Source organism: Lynx canadensis, chromosome B3, assembly GCF_007474595.2.
Source record: "Lynx canadensis isolate LIC74 chromosome B3, mLynCan4.pri.v2, whole genome shotgun sequence".
NCBI classification, from domain to species: domain Eukaryota; kingdom Metazoa; phylum Chordata; class Mammalia; order Carnivora; family Felidae; genus Lynx; species Lynx canadensis.
This window is the reverse complement of record NC_044308.2, coordinates 68,768,641-68,786,560: the sequence shown is the minus strand read 5'-3', so window position 1 is coordinate 68,786,560 and position 17,920 is coordinate 68,768,641. Positions and strand designations below refer to the sequence as shown.

General features: G+C 41.6%; 1 protein-coding gene across 1 annotated transcript in view; it reads right to left on the bottom strand.

Annotated features, from left to right (window-relative positions):
• The window catches only part of RYR3 (ryanodine receptor 3), a 357,957-nt gene that overhangs the window by 318,886 nt on the left and 21,151 nt on the right, over positions 1–17,920 (bottom strand). The window contains 1 exon segment of the mRNA XM_032593518.1: positions 6,694–6,801. Coding sequence (XP_032449409.1) covers positions 6,694–6,801 — 108 coding nt within the window.

Here is a 17,920-nt window from a genome sequence, read left to right as displayed (position 1 = left end):
CAGGTTGTGATCTCCCGAATCGAGCCCTGGGTAGGGCTCAGCACTGACAGCGCAGAGCCTGCTTGGGATTATCTCTCTCCACCCTTCCCTCTCCCCATCCCTCTCAAAATAAATTAATAAACTTTTTTTTTTTTTTTTTTAAAGAGCCACTCATGTAGCTTTGAGGCCACATTTTGCTGACAGATGGACAGAGCACCAGCAGAGAGAGGCAGTGCTCAGGCCAGAACTCCCAGCCCGTGCTGGCTGGGCACTTTCCCCTCTCCCACCAGCCTGGGTATTGGCACAGCAAACACCAGCAAAACCAGAAGCATCCTGCCATTCCTGCCCTCTGCAGAGCAGGGGCCTTTTTATCCCAAGGGCCCCCTACATCTCGTAGTTCTTATTCTTGCTTTCCATCGATTCCACTTGATCAAAATGCCAGGTTCTTCCATTCTAAAACCACACCGTTGTAATGGTAGGGTGGGGGTGCTACCAACAGGGTTTTTTACTCCACTGAGGACTGGAATGCCAGTTGAGATCTCTGGAACCAAGACAATTCTTCTTCACCAGAGTATCTACATAGGTGCTTTCATTAAACTTTCATGAAAGGGAAATAAGCTGGAGGCTTTTCTAGTTCATTCGGTTCCCCTACAAATATATAATTTAAACGCTGGTAGCTGTTAAAAAGTAAATTACACGATCAAAGGAAAAGTCTAATAAATAAACTGAGAGGTTTCTATTCTCCCAGGATTTCTTGAATTTCAAATGTGCTTCATTTTTAAGAGGTAAGCAAGGGTTTTAACCCAAAACATTTCCCCTAAATTCAAATATCATTAAAAAAATTTTTTTTTATGTTTATTCATTTTGAAAGACAGCACAAGCAGGGGTGGGGCAGACAGAAAGGGGGACACAGAATCGGAAGCAGGCTCCAGGCTCTGAGATGTCAGCAAGAGCCCGACGCAGGGCTCGAACTCACGAACGGCGAGATAATGACCTGAGCTGAAGTCGGATGCTCAACTGACAGCCACCCAGGCGCCCCAATTCAAATGTCATTTAGAATTAAAACACGTTTCTAAAAATGCAGCTGAAATCCATTTTTACAACCCATCTCTACCCCTGCCCCCCAACTAAACAGTTATTTTTTAAAATCTTCAACAAAATCTTTCATCAACACCCCCCACGAGAATGCAACTATACACTTAACAGTATGGGCTAGAGAAAGCTTAGCTGCCCCAATCCCTCCTCACTCCTCTAAGAAACTTTAATAAAAATGTTTAATTTTTTATTGCAAATTAAAATGTAAGAAAACACAACACGGCACAAGAAATGACCTTTGGTTCAGCCATGGAGAAAAAGCTCAAGCTTTCTAAGATGACTGAGGTCATTACGACAAGACTAGACTAACAGAGCGTCAAATGTCAACAGCAAGAATGGCAAGAACTCCAGGGTTTGTGTGACATTAGCAAGGCTGAATGTTATCACATTTGCAAAACGCCACCAGGATCGCACAGCCATATCGATTTTAAATATGAGGCACCCGACTCAGAGTGAAAACATTTTCCCCAAGAAAAGGCAATTCCACTAAAGCTGAAGCACTACATTCGGGAAAGAGGAGGAGGATTTGATCCTCTGGAACTTTAAAAATTCATTCTATGGGTTCTTTCACTTGAAAATGCTTCTATTCAGGATATGAAGAAACGTAAAAAGCTAGTTAACCTTAATGGTTGTTCCTAATTGTTGGAATTAACATTTCATTCTTCCGCTGGTTCATTTTGGGGATTGGATGAAAAAGGGAGAGACCATTCAACTAGCTTTTTCCATTTTTCCGATGAATTCCAGCCCTACTGGAATCGCATCATGGCACCAGAAGAGAGTGGAAGCACCGAGAAGCTGGCATTGAGGTAAGGCTGCACACTTCTGTCACTTCACCAAGTTCAAGCCTATGGCCACATGCCATCCAGACCACACGCAGAATAAAAAAGGAGACTTGGAAAACTTTTCAACGTCTTAAAGAAGGAAAATGACTCCGCAGGCGACCCATTCAACTAATTGCAGAGTGGCAGTTTAACAAGCTGCTTGACAATTAATTTTTAAGTATGCAGCCACGTCTAATTCCACAAGATTGAAGTGTGTGGTGCACAGGGTGGTTTTTTTTTGTTTGTTTGTTGGTTGGTTTTAATTGCAGAGGCACAAATAATGGAAATTGCTCTGAACACTCACACATGAGAAGCTCAGTTCATTACAAATAAGCTGGCGTCGGTTGTCCATTCAAAGTACATGTATATTAAAGGAGTGAAGGGGCGCCTGGGTGGCTCAGTCGGTTAAGCGTCCGACTTCAGCTCAGGTCACGATCTCACGGTCCATGAGTTTGAGCCCCGCGTCGGGCTCTGGGCTGACGGCTCAGAGCCTGGAGCCTGCTTCCGATTCTGTGTCTCCCTCTCTCTCTGCCCCTCCCCCGTTCATGCTCTGTCTCTCTCTGTCTCAAAAATAAATAAACGTTAAAAAAAAAATAAAAATAAATTTTCTTAAAGGCTGATTGTATGTTAGCCTCCTAGACATTTTAGCAACTAAAGTCAAGCATGATCTTATGTGCTCATGATATTATGTGTTCTGTCTTATATAAAGTGTAACATTAATATGGCAATCGTAACATTAATGCATTTTACATGTCTTTTTTTTTTTAAGTAGTAGAAGTCTAACAATGATTAAGTTTTAGAGAAAACAAGAGCCCTTATCAGAAGGAGGGCAGCTGGTAATTATATTAATCAAGGCCTTTCATTTTTAGAAGCATTATGCCCATTCGTGTCAAAACCCACTTGGAACTTCTATGCACCCGGTTATGTAGCACAGCCCTCTCCTTCCTGTGAGGCATCCAAATATGAAAGGAGGGAGTGTAACAGAGATGAAGAGAAACCAATATACATTTTCAGCCCTTGTAGAGATTTCTCTCATTTACTTTTCACCCAACACTATGAGATAGGTTGCATTCTGAAGATTCAGAAAGTAAGGTAATTTGCCCTGGAGCTCACCTGGACTGAAAACACAACTATCTGATTCTAAAGACTGACTTGTTCTCACTGCAAATTTCTGAGGGATGGTGGGATTGAGGGCTCAGAGGGAGATGGTAACATCTCTTTTAGTGCCATGTCCTACTGAAAGTGCTGGGTATTTCATATACTGTAGGTCCAATCAATCAATCAAAAATGTTAAAGCATTTTAATATTTGTATGCAGGGATTCTATCTCAAACTCCAGTCATTTAATTGGCCACAGGGCCAACATGTGTCTCTTGGTAATTTTCTCCCGAATAAAATCAGATAGGATTTAATCACAGTCAAATTGACCCATAGATGAATTTAGCTAGGGTGGACTCTGGGGGCACTAAACATTCTCTGCCTCCAAATCCTCATCATTTATTCTCCTTTTCAACATAAAGCTGGGTCCCGCATGCTACTTGCTATAGCTACAGACACTTCAATAACAAACTCTATTGTTAAACAAAGCTGGACACCTTTGTTTTCTTTATTAGCAAGGGGAATTGCTGCAGAATTATAAATCCTTGCAAAAAGACTTCTGTACGCTCATCATGTGAATAAACAAACAACCAAAGTCATTTTTAAACATGTTCAGTTGCTGCACACCAGTGAACAGACACACCACACAAGGACCAATTTATGGCTAGAAGGAAAAATTACACTCTTCAAAGCATCCCATTTGGTGGCAGTCATGATCATTAGTGAAAGTAATATCTATTTAAAAGCAGTAAATGCCTATTTCCAAACAGAATGGACTGGCATACAAAGGAAGCGTCATCCCACTCAAGCATCCCCAGGCTTCCCAGAGAATCATTATGGTCTGTCATGTTAAGTCACTTCCTTTTTTTTTTTCCCTCTCCTCTTTTTCTTTTTTTTCCCCCTGCTGAATATCATCATCTAAAATCAAATTAAGTACTAATAGTAAATGTGCACAGAAATCACTTCAGGAAAGCAAAACAATCAGGCTCAAGAGGTTATATAAAAATACTCTTTCTCATGGTAAAGATCAAGAGCCCAGATGGAATTGTGACAACATTCCAAGAGGGTTACAGTAGCTGAGCTGAAGCTGTTATCCAGGTGACTAATTAAAAGAACCACCAACAAATAATAACGTCTTAATAATTTCAAGAGTACCATCTCCCATCTATCTGTACTCCAGCTCCCCTTTCAAGTCCCTTCCTTCCAGCTCTAAAATTGCTAGTCAAGGATGATGGTGAGGATAATAATAAATGTGTCAAGACGAGAAAAAACTATTATATTCTCTGTTTGGTAAAATAGCACAAAAAGGTGACATGACACACAGGAAATTTCAGAGTCTGACCCAACATGGGGATCAATGAATATTTAGTAATAAATACTGTGTATCATTTATTTTGGACTCGAGTTTTCGAAGAGAATGAATCACCCAGTAAGATTTAATGTACTGGTTTTTGAATATGGTCAATTAAAGATGGCCTCTGAAATATATAATTATATTGAGTAAACTTCTCCTACAACATGGCTGGTCTTTAAGGTAGGTCTTATTTGTATGCTCCAAAACTAAGTAGTCACTGTTACCAAGAGTCTTCACATTCTCTTCGGAAAATGAATTGCTAGGTATGCTTCTTTAAGACAGACCAAGTTACGACTGTAACTGCACGGCAATAAAGAGGAAGGATTACAACCAGAACTTCTGTACGTACTTTGTCATGCTAAATGAAAGAGTCTTTTCAAATACACTTTTTGACCAAATCTGGATAAAAGAATGCCCAAGAGATAATTCTCCAGTTAACATAGCATCTATCTTCCCAGTTTCTATCCTTGGGCCGTAAGTAGGCAGAGTCTAGCTGATCTTGGTTGAAACTCAAAGTGGTACTATTCCAAATCAACCAGCTCCTCCTCACCAAAGAGGTCTGTAAATGATGAGTTGTTAGTTTTGGAAAAAGAATGAGGAATTAAAAATTGATTTGTTCCACTGAGCTGAAGGGCATATGTCTATGGAGGAAAGCATGGGTACTAAGGTCAATGAGAGGGGGAAGTAAACACAGACTTCAGTGAACATCCAAAGAACAAAAACTCACCTGTGTTAATGCTCTACAGTACAAAACAAAGCTATTCTTGGGTGGCTGACAAAAGCATCTTATTTTAAACCACAAGAGTGAAGAATCACAAACACTCGTGTTAAGGACCCTAAGAAACAAATTAAACATTCTAATTTTATAGGTGACAACACTATGGCTCCAAGAGATGATAAGACTTGTGTAAGATCACTTTAAATGCTGGAAGATGACCCACATGTAAATACTGATTCCGTTGAGTCTATGATCATCATCTCTTTTACCATAAATGACACATTCCTTATTATGTATGAGTTCATTTGAGTCAAGTGAGAATAAACTGTGCTAGGTACTACAAATTGTTCCTATCTACATGCAGTTTACTCCCCAGTACAGGATGCAGAAAATTGGACTTGCAGTTACAGTACAGAATAAGAACTATTTACTGTTGCTCAAGCAAGGGCACCCATCCCAGACTTCTGGGGTCAATAAAGGCTTCTCAATAGATCTAATATTCAAACTGGTTCCTTGAAGGCAAAGTAGAGATTTTACAGGGGCAGAGAAACAGGAGGAGGAAGCTGTTCTAACAGGAGGGGGTAGCAGACACACAGGATCAGAGGCAAAAGAGTGCTGCTATATCAGAGGAAGTGAAAGGAATTCAATATGGCTGGAACACTGAGTGCCTGGGGGGAAGTGGTGAGGGACAGGGCAGGAAAGGTGAGCAGGGTGAACAAATCCAGAAAGCCTTTTTGTCTAGTTAAGGAATTTAGACTTTTTCTCAAGATAATGGGAAGACAAAGAGTTTTAAAACAGGGAAGTAAAATGATTAGATCTGCATTTTGGAAAGAACATTAGGATAGCTCAATGAAATAAAATGGCAGCACGGGGGTGCATGTGTGGTTAAGTATAAAAGAAATCAAAGCAGTTAGTAAGCTGTTGGTGTAATCTGGAAGACAGGATAGTCATCTAGTGCAATATCTGAGGGGGATGGAAAGAGATATTTGTATTTGAGATATTCAGGCCACAGAATTAAAATACCCGATGATAAATAGATACAAATGGATGTGGGTCATTTGGGAAAGAATCAAAATTATTCTGAAGTCTGTGGTCAAAGACCTTCTGACACGGGAGCTATGGAGTACAGTCCCTCAGTTTTATAGTCAGGGACCATTCTTATAACAATAGAAAGTCAAGACAGCTCTATATTTTTTCATCATGAATGAAACTGTGGAGTCCTGGAAGGCAAAGACTGAATTCTACAGGATACTTCATTGGGGCAGTCATAAACCTCTGATGAGACTTTCCCAAGAAAAAAGAACTGCCCAACAAGCACCCTCCATCTCAACGCCCTTCTCACATTTTCTGGTGGATCATGGGTTAGGAAAGAGGAGTAGGTTCAATGTCCTATGGCCTGCGTATGCAGCGTAAATGGTGATATCTTCCATTTTCTGGTGGACATTGGTTAATCCAAAGGAAGCAGGATTAGGGGTGGTCAATAAAAGAAATCAAACACAGAAAGATTTATGTGGATCAGCTCAAAGTCCTAAGGTTTTCCAGTTCAAAACTGGAGGAATGAAATGAAGTATGTACTTTTGGGCTACTGTGTGTCCCAATCCCCATTTAGGATGTAAATCAGGTACTCACCCCTTCGCCGCCATTTTCACCTGTATTGGCAAGCATTTCCTGCAGAGCTCTCACAGAGAGGGACTGTTCCAGCACAAAATTGCAGACGCAGAGATCTGGAGGAACATACTGTGGGAATAAAACCAGAATGAGGATACCTACTCATATCAGTAGGGGACCAATCACACAATAACATCTCAAGGGCAAAAAGCCTATGAATCAAAGTGACAGGTGGGTGGGTAGGTGGGTGGGTGGGTGGGTGGATGAATGAATGAATAGGAATATAAAAGGTAGCCTCCTCTTATTCAAGTTAAGATGGGTTTCAAGCTGAATTCTAAAGGATGAGGAGAAGAAAATGTCTAAGTCTCAAGGAAACAGTGACCAAGATGCCAGGAGCAACTTCAGTGAGGCTGGTAGTACACATAGAAGAACACACATACAGCCTTGCTGAAGAAGGCAAAGTAAAGATATACTGATCTACACTGATGCCTGAGTAGGACCAAAGGAAGAGGGCCACTGAGATATCATTCACAATAATTTGTAAGAGGACAGTGGACACACCACAGTGTGGCTCTAGACAGTAGTGACACGATAGGTAATCTATTTACTTGTTAAGAAAACCTGGATACTGGGGTGCCTGGGTGCCTCAGCTGGTTGAGTGTCTGACTCTTGGTTTCATCTTGGGTCATGGTCCCACAGTTTGTGGGTTTTAGCCCTGCATCAGGCTCTGCGCTGGCAGTGCAGAACCTGCATGGGGTTCTCTCTCTCTCCACCCCTCCCCTGCTCTCTCTCTCTCAACATAAATAAAAGAAAAATAAAGAAGAAAACCTGGATACTGCACTATAAAAAGGGGCATTAGAGGGGATTAAGAGCTATATAAATGTAATTCTGAACAAGCAATGTCCAGAACTAAAAGAACTGATGGCCCCTACAACAATCATTCTAATTTATTATGTGCTCCAGTGATATTAATATTTGTACTCGTTCTGGAACATTTCTCAACAATAGTTAAAGACAGCCTTTGCTGCATACTGACTAGTAATAGCTAATGCTCACTGACTATTTTCTCTGTGCCAGGCCCTGTTTTAGGTGCTTTGAATATATTAGCCCATTTAACCCTTACAACCACCCTGTATGATAGGAATTATTCACATTCCAGTTTACAGCCAAGGAAACTAAGGAACAGAGAAGTTAGGTCACATGCCTAAGGTCATGGCTTCTATTTGGCAAAGTTGGATTCAAATCCAGGCAGTCTGTCCCCAAAGTCTATACACTTAACCCTACACCATTCTTGCCACTGATGGAAATATTAAAGACATTTTTCACCACTAGAATGTTTTCAATCAGCAAATATTTAAGTATTACATTTATATAAAACACAGCACAGGGTATTGAGAAGGATACAAAGACACCCAAAATCATTGCTCTGTAGGAGTTTACAATCCAGTTTCATGATATACCATCTTTCTTAGGAAAATAGCTTATAATCACTTTGCATGCCAAGCCTTTGTTTCCGACGGGATACTGGAGAACACTGACACTAGGAGAGGAGAACAGGAATGAGGAATGAGGGCCAGAAGTCACCAACAGCTTATGTCTAACACTCAGACAGGTAGAGCTGTTTCCATGGAGCTCCAATTTAAAAGATCAAGCCAGCCTGTTCCTAAAGCACAGATAACCTCTCTGACTTCAACATTTTCTTTTTTAAAATAATGAAATGGTAATCTCTAAGTTTCCTTTAATTGGAGGCATTTTGTATACTCTTGAGCCCTCTTCCCAAACTCAATGTCCTCAAATAAAATGATGTTCTACTTGGGCCTATTATCTCCCTTCATTAAAGTTTCCAGACCCCCAGGCCAAGAAAGTGTAACCCTATCCCATTTTGAGGACTTTTCCACTAAGTACATTTCTCCTCAGGGTCCCCATATTCTGAAATCTTAAAAACCTAGTCTTCCTAGAATTCTGGTATTACACAAAATTGCCCAATTCTTTTTATGAAAGTTATGATAGGAGAAACTACCAGGACACTACAGCTTTTTTTTTTTTTTTTTTTTTTTAAATATATATATTCCTTGCTTTGTTTTCAAAGTCTGTTCTTGCCGCAGGTAATTAACTCATCTGTATGGGACTTGAGCAAGCAAGCAACTGTTAATGCAGGGCAGAGTGTCATGTCCACAAAGGGTTTCTGGAGCACAGAGAGCGTCATTTTAAGCAGCATACAATATGATAAAGCATTTCCCTAAAGGCCTTACGCCATAAACATATATCACTCAGCTCAGTTTCCCCAAATATGGTGCCATCGCAGAGAATTTTACAGAGATTTTTTTTTTTTTTTCCCACCACTTTGTCTACCCAGATCTCAGGTCACCAGAATAGGAAGCAAAAGGACCGGAGTTTGAGTGTTTCTTCCTCTTCACTAAAGCATGTGGTTTGGAGATTTTCTATTTAGGAAGGTCTGCAGTTACGGTTGGTACTTTAAAGGGCACTTTTTGGCTAATTCAACATTCACACTCACTTTTACAACCACCATATCTAGCCCACTCTCCTTTGACAAAAACTTTCACAGTCCTCAGAGCTAGAGATCCCGCCCTGACAGGAGACCAGGGGATTCGAAGTCCCCCTTCTTTCTCTCCTGGGTCTGGTCCACAGGAGCACTCCCCCAGCACTGCCATCATCTACTCTGATGGAGGACCACCAAGAATATGGAGACTAGACATGCCCCAATTATGATTTTCTTTTCCTTCCAGATACTAAAAGCCCTAAGGTGGTCATGACTTAACTGCTGGTACAGATGGGCATACTGAAATGCGAGAGAGAGGGCACAAGGAGAAAGCACCTCAAATGAGAGCACTGTACCTGCACTGGCTTACACAGTTTCCTTACAGTTCAGTGTCTCTATCACTCAAGTGTGGCCCCTTCCTGGAGCCCACGCTTGGGGTTAAGTTCACACTGGTCTAACAGCACACAGAGCAACACGTGGGCAGTGGCAAGGGAGAAGACAGGGCAACAGGAGTATCTGGAGGAAAACAAAATGCAAGTAGTAACTTGTAACATAAACGGAGTCCAGAGCACAGAACCATCTGACCTGCTACCTCAGCTGCCATCCTTAATTAAACTCCACACAGGCCTCAGGTCCCACCTCCACGTTCTTTAAGAATGAGCAAAGGCCACTGGTCCATCAAAGCTAATTTGTTTGCAGCGAGCGAGTCCCCTAGGGGGTCAGCTCATTGTCTCTGTGCTCTGGAGCCTGTGCCTCAGTCACTCTGCCTGGCAGGCATGCGGCATGTGTTTACAGATTCTCAGCACGGAGAGAAGGGCTCTGTTGACATCTGTTCTGAAATAGCTCTTCATCTCTCTTCCCAGCCCTGTCCTTTGCCTGGAGACGCACTCCATTCTCAAATGTCCTACAGAAAACCTTGAGATTCCAGGGCGCGGAGAAAGCCAGGAACTAGGTATTAATTTAGCTCTGCTATGGAAAGTCAAAGAAGGGAAGGCCTACGGACTTCCCATTTTCCATAAATCTATGTAACATCTTCCTCACTGCACTCAACATGTTTTTTCTGGGGCTCACTAAAACCAAGATGGTGGCAATCTGATAAGCTCATCGTTAAATTCACATAGCATTTTTCTACCTAGCACCTCACAACATGCACTCAGCACTGTGCTAGCTTGTTCTAGCCAAGCTCTGGGGGATATGAAGAAGGGAGTCAGTTACAAGGAGGGCTGTCACCCCTCTACTACACTGTTAACCACACTCTGTTCCGGTTACAGGATTCTTTATACAGCACAGTCTATTTCACTAGGTTGTGGGAATCTTGAAAAATCTGTGTCTTTTTCTATTTTTGGTACCCCCAGTACAAAAAAGAGCAAGTACTCAACTTCAGTCTTCTTGAATTGAGTGTGTCCTAGAAGACTACCTGAGAGTATGTGGCTCATGGTGGCTGTGGGTTCATACAAACTGTACTGAGCACTCACCTGCCTGGCTGGACCCTTTCGCCAACTGTTTCATTATCTCGGCTCTTGTTCAACTTCTCTGTTTATCCAGTTCTCACACAGTCATGCCTTAATGATACCCCCTAGAAGTGTTATCAATAGCTCTGAATTAAAATATAGGTCCTATTAGTTAAAGTGAATACTCTAGCCTAGGAATGTCTGAGGTCCTGTAACTGTTCAACTGCTTATTGGTTTAATGAGGATAAGCAGGTACCTTAGTTTCTCTGTGCCTCAGTTTCCTTATCTGTAAAATAGAGATATTATAGTAACCACTTCTCAGAATGACACTTTTTGTTTAAAGAACTTAAAATAGGGTCTGCTACATAGAAATAATAAATGTCAGGGGTGCCTGGGTGGCTCAGTCAGTTAAGTGTCCAACTCTTGATCTCAGCTCAGGTCATGATCTCACAGTTCGTGGGTTCAAGCCCTGTGTCAGGCTCTGCACTGACACCATGAAGCCTGCCTGGGATTCTCTTTCCCTCTCTTGGCCCAGCCCCTGCTGTCTTTCTTGCACTTGCTCAAAATAAACTTAAATAATGTCAGATATTATCCATCACAGAGCAGTGAAATCGAAACATCAATAACTCACTTAAATGTTCATTTATAGATCTAGTGTAGTTGAAGTTCTTATTTTGTTTAAGGATAAGGCAAATTCCCCACCCTTCAAGGTTGTGTGGTCAAGGGGGGTATCAGGGAAGCCAATGGACAATTTCCAAAGTAGGTTTCGATAGTCCCAGGGTGAATAAGAAAACAAGTGAGGAAGCATACAGAATTTAACGTGACTGGGGTGGAAAGGTGGGAAGGAGTGGGGGAAGGGGGAGGAGGGGGAAGGAAACAAAGGGAGGTGAGAAGTAAGGCTGAGGAAGAAGTAAGCATTAGACCAAGAGGGTCATGAGTTCTCTTGTCAAGGAGTTTGGACTTTATCTTCAGAGCAATAGAACACCATTAAAGGAAGTTATGCTGAAGGTCATCTAACCAAACTTTCAGCTTTGAAAGACCATTGTGGGTCTAGTTTGAAGGAGGCTAGACCAAGGCAGAGAAACTAATTACGAGGTTGTTGCCATAAACTGGTTATGAGGTGAGAATAGCACAACTTACAGTAATCACACTGGAGTCGGAAATAAGAGAATGAGTTTGAAAAATCTTGAGAAGGTAGGAGAGATAAGACCTGATGATCAGTTGGATATAGGAGATGAAAAAGGCGAAGATGACAGATGTTTCTAGGATGAGAAAGAGTGTAAAAAGGGTAGGAATCAGCAAGAATAAGCCACACAAAGTATCCTAAGAACCACGGAGACCGTAGTTAAACTTGGCAAATTGTCCACTGGACTCTCCCTTTTGGGCCAACAGAATGATGACGGGAGAGTGGCTGTGTATGGGTATGCCCACAGATGTCAGCAGAGTAAGGCTCATCTGGAAAAAGAGTGGGGATATGCGAAAATAACATATATTCTCCATAGGAGAATTCCTCGAGACCCAGCCACCAGTCAGCTCAATTAACCTCACTTTCCTTTCCCATGTCCATTTAAGCCGTCAGCCGGTATTAGGAGAGCCTAACAACATTCAGTACTGCACTAGCTGCTGTGGGGAACAAAAGACAAAAGGCAGAGTTTCTGTCCTTTAAGGAGTTTTTAACCTATTTGAAGAGACATCTACTGTACATGAAACTTTATAAAACAATGAGAAAGAATATTGAATGCTAAACTGAGGGGTATGAGTGATACTTCCTGCAACACACACAGCCTTCTTAGCAATGTTGTGATTAGGAAAGCCCAGCCCAGACTGGAGGTTGGCCTCAAGAAAGTTTTTGTGCACAAGAAGTTCCTGGCACATAAAAAGAAACACAGATTTTTGTTTAACAATGCACAAGATGCGAGAGTTATTTTTTCCATTTTCTTGTGTGTATTCCTCTCTTCTGTTTATAGAACATTATGTTTTTTTTAATTTTTAAAAATCTTTTTATTTATTTTTGAGAGAGAGAGAAAGAGACAGAGTGCGAGCAGGGTAAGAACAGAGAGAGAGGGAGACAAAGAATCTGAAGCAGGCTCTAGGCTCTGAGCTGTCAGCACAAAGCCCGACAAGGGGCTCGAACTGTGAGATCATGACCTGAGCTGAAGTCGGATGCTTAACTGACTGGGCCACCCAGGTGCCTTCCTCCCTTCTGTTTACAATTTCATTAATGAAAGCAGCATTTTTAAGTTAGGAGCTTCATAGAACCTCTGTCTTTACTTTGCTTTTTTCACCCACCTCCTTAAAGGAAAAAGTCAAGCACTTGCAAGTATCATGAGTCAGTACAGGGAGGGCACAGAGAAAAGAGAAAGAATAACTTCTGTTTACTAGTTTCTCTACATATACCTCCCACTCCAGTCCCAGGACTGAGCAGTTAGATGCATGAGCTTGAGGCTGTATTATACTTATGTGCTGATGAGTTTTTTAATTTTTTTTTCAACGTTTATTTATTTTTGGGACAGAGAGAGACAGAGCATGAATGGGGGAGGGGCAGAGAGAGAGGGAGACACAGAATCAGAAACAGGCTCCAGGCTCTGAGCCATCAGCCCAGAGCCTGACGCGGGGCTCGAACTCACGGACCGCGAGATCGTGACCTGGCTGAAGTCGGACGCTTAACCGACTGCGCCACCCAGGCGCCCCAGTGCTGATGAGTTTATATGGACTCAGCCCCAGTGCAATGGATAGGCCATTACTAATTCCAGTTATCTGGGGGAGAAGTAGTGACTGTAAAAACAGAGGCCAAAACTAAGTAGTCAGAGCTGAAGTAGCTGAGCAAAGTGCATCTCACATTCTTTGATCCACATTATGAAGAAATCAGCATAGCCAGTGGGAAGTTCTTGGGCAGATGGTACAGAAGCATCCAACCAACGATAGGTCTGAAGGTAGGAAGTAAGGGACCCAGACAGCTCATTCTTTCCTCTGGGATTCCATGTAAATGGGGACCAAAGAGTGAGTATATTAATTGCATAAGAATCTGAAACTTTAAGCTAGAATGTTGGAATGTATTTGACCTTCCATTTTAATTTTTCTTCTGTTATTCCTTAGTGCTTAACAATTTTTTTGAAGCTCTGGCCTGTTTTGGCTTGATTACATAAATTGAGCAAAGAATTTTGGTCTACAGGTGAGCCAAAATATTAAAGCAAGGTGCCTCAGTATGGTCAATGGGACAGTAATAGGGGCAATAAAACAGGAGAACCACAAGACAGAAGCAAAGCTGGGGGCAAAGCAGAGGGTCCTTGATAAGCCAGCTCTCACCAATAGGACATTTCTATTCAGAAGACTTGAAACTTCTGAATTTTATTAATGAGGATGGTATCTCAATTATTACCTCCATGCTCTACTCATGCTGCTTGAGGTAGCCTAGTCCAAGAATAAATATGGCTCGTGGTTATTCTCATGGCTGTAGATTTACAAGTGTGAATACAAAGGAAGTCTATTTCTTTAGGCGCACTATGTCTGCTAGAAATAGGCAGAGGTAGAGCCAGTCCCCAGTGGCCTGGTTTCTATCGTGTTTGTTCCATTTCACCACACCACCTCAAAAAAAGACTAATAACCATCACCCTATGATGGCTTGATATAGTCCTAACTCAAAGACCATCAATGAGAAGGCATCCCTAGCCTCCTGGCATAGAAAATTAATCTCTCCTCTAGAAGATGTTCCAGTTGGGTTCAGAGCGGCATTGGATAAGACCAATTCTCCATGGGATAGCATCAAGATAGCCAGAGATGGCATGCGTAGCTTGAATTTCAGGAGTTTTAAGCACTACACAGACATGATCTCATCCACCTACAGCAGACATGAGCTCATTTGTGGACTTCCTCTCTACTATTGATAACACATAATTATTTGTATTGTGTTTATGCTTCAAAGACAGAACTAGCCACCAACCAAACTAACACCCACATCTTGTCCCAACCAGGTTTAAGTATTTACGCAGGTAAGTGCTTTTTAAACCTATCTTTGCCACCTCTGCTAAGTTTTTGATAGATTATAATGAAAGAAGTTATACAGTGAATGTTTAAATCTGAAGATGTTGCCTAGTATCTGGATTTCTATGAAAATGGAAGATGGTTTTTACAATTATTTTAGAGGCAACTCAACTGCAATACAAAGGAATTAGGTAAAACTTACACGGGTAAGTGGAGAAACAAAAATAGAACCCATATATATATTTTAACTATATCTACTTACTCATCTATATAATTTTACCAGATATTGTGAATTCTTTATATATATATTCTCTCACTTAACTCTCACCTCAACCCTTAGGGAAAAGATTATAGCCAATGTACAGATAAGAAAACAGACTCAGAAAGGCTAAAACACTTCCTCACAATCACACCCTGGAAATGGCTTTTCAATCACGAATTTCAAACTCAACTCTTTCTGACCGATCCTTTGTCCCTTCCCCTGTAAAGAGAAGATGCCATCCCTATGCCAAGCTTGCAGAATTTTCCTATGCTGCCTCCTCTCAACTCTTATACTTTAATAAGAAGTTAAGGGCTTCATATTAGCTTCTTGACTCTCTCAGAAAGAATTCTCTATTTTAGAACGGCCACTGGGAATACAAAGGCTATGACTGCAGTTAGGGAGACAATCAGGGCTCAAGAGCTTTGTAAAACTGAGATTTCTGGCAGGAAAGAGCATACATAGTTCCACAATCTAAGACTGATTGACCGTGTAAGTGCTGTCTTCCAAAAGGCAATTCAATTCTGGCCATGAGGGGGCCGGTTTCCACCAAGGATATGTATGTGAAGATTTTAAAAACATGTACATATGCAGATTGTAGATATTTTGAGGGAACAGACTTTGCCTGTCTGTGTTAAGAACTGTTCTCATGAAACAAGGTTAAAAATGTGTACAAACTTAATTTTTTCTTTTCTTTTGTTACAATGTTTATTTTTTATTTTTTTCAATATATGAAGTTTATTGTCAAATTGGTTTCCATACAACACCCAGTGCTCATCCCAAAAGGTGCCCTCCTCAATACCCATCACCCCCCCCTCCCTTCCATCCCCCCATCAACCCTCAGTTTGTTCTCAGTCGTTTTTTTTTTAATTTTTTTTTTCAACATTTTTTAAATTTATTTTTGGGACACAGAGAGACAAAGCATGAACGGGGGAGGGGCAGAGAGAGAAGGAGACACAGAATTGGAAACAGGCTCCAGGCTCCGAGCCATCAGCCCAGAGCCCGACGCGGGGCTCGAACTCACGGACCACAAGATCGTGACCTGGCTGAAGTCGGACGCTTAACCGACTGTGCCACCCAGGTGCCCCTGTTCTCAGTTTTTAAGAGTCTCTTATGCTTTGGCTCTCTTCCACTCTAACCTCTTTTTTTTTTTTTTCCCTTCCCCTCCCCCACCCCCATAGGTTTCTGTTAAGTTTCTCAGGATCCACATAAGAGTGAAACCATATGGTATCTGTCTTTCTCTGTATGGCTTATTTCATGTAGCATAACACTCTCCAGTTCCATCCATGTTGCTACAAAGGGCCATATTTCATCCTTTCTCATTGCCACGTAGTTCTCCATTGTGTATATAAACCACAATTTTTTTATCCATTCATAAGTTGATGGACATTTAGGCTCTTACCATAATTTGGCTATTGTTGAGAGTGCTGTTATAAACATTGGGATACAAGTGCCCCTATGCATCAGTAGTCCTGTATCCCTTGGGTAAATTCCTAGCAATGCTATTGCTAGGTCATAGGGTAGGTCTATGTTGGTGGGAATGCAAATTGGTGCAGCCACTCTGGAAAACAGTGTGGAGGTTCCTCAAAAAAAAAATTAATGTTTATTTTTGAGAAAGAGAGGGAGAGAGACAAAGTGTGAGTTGGGGAGGGGCAGAGAGAGAGGGAAACACAGAATCTGAAGCAGGCTCCAGGCTCTAAGCTGTCAGCACAGAGCCCGATGTGGGGCTTGAACTCACAAACCATGAGATCATGACCTGAGCTGAAGTCGGAAGCTTAACTGAGCTACCCAGGCACCCCAAAACTTAATTTCTTCTATTTTAATACTTTGCTATGATAAAAGAAAGTCTTTCTGAATATAGACACAAACTATTTAAATCAGATAAGTTCCAATTTTTGCTTATATTTTTGCCAACAAAAGCCATTATATGTAAGTGGTAAGGTACACACATTGTTTTAAAAGTTTTAAGTAATCTCTACACCCGCCACGGGGCTCGAAATCACAACCCCGAGATCAAGAATCACACCCTCTTGTGACTGAGCCAGCCAGGTGTCCCTGAAAAAATTGAATAATACAATTGGAAAAAATTCTTTTTGGGAAGAGGAGGAAGAGGTCATTATCTTTGCAAAGAAGTCAAGAAGCTCCCTTCTGACTGATGCCTGAGGAGTCAACTATAAGAATGTGACACTCTCAGAATCCATCTGTTTATAGATGCATCTTTTTTTTAATGTTTATTTATTTTGAGAGAGGTTCGGGAGGAGCAGAGAGAGGGAAACAGAAAATCCCAAGCAGGCTCTGCACTGTCAGAGCAGAGCTCCACATGGGGCTCCAACTCCCCAAGTTTAAGATCATGACCTGAGCCAAAATCAAGAGTTGGACACTAAATCGACTGAGCCACCCAGGTGCCCCTAGGTGCATCTTCATTGCAGAGATGAGGGAGTTGCCCTGGAAGAACTGAAAGCCATGGAAAATCACTGCTGCAACAGAAGGAGACTTACTAAGCAGAAACACCCACAGCCATGGGTGAGCAATGGCAGTGTCTGATGCTGTGCTGGCCTAAGGTTTACTCCAAGACAAGAGCATGAAAAGGCATGGAATAAGTTGATAATGTGCAAGGAAAAGGGAGAAGTTTATCAAGTTATAAAAAGGTGTTGATACTTAAAAAAAAAAAAAATAAAACAAAAACCTTCTACTGGCGATCTAAATATTTACTTAAGAAGACCACTTGTTGAGGTGCCTGGGTGGCTCAGTCAGTTAAGCGCTCAACTTCGGCTCAGGTCATGATCTCACAGTTCGTGGGTTTGAGCCACATGTCGGGCTCTGTGCTGACAGCTCAGAGCCTGGAGCCTGCTTCAGATTGTGTCTCCCTCTCTCTCCGCCCCTTCTTCACTCACACTCTGTCTCTCTTTGTCTCTCTCTCTCTCTCAAAAATAAACATTAAAAAAAAAAAAAAGAACACGTATTGAAATGACTTCTATGCCAAGGAGATGCCACTGCCACCTAGAAGCAGGACATCTAAATTGCAGGACAAATATCCTTTGACAAAAATCTCTCTGA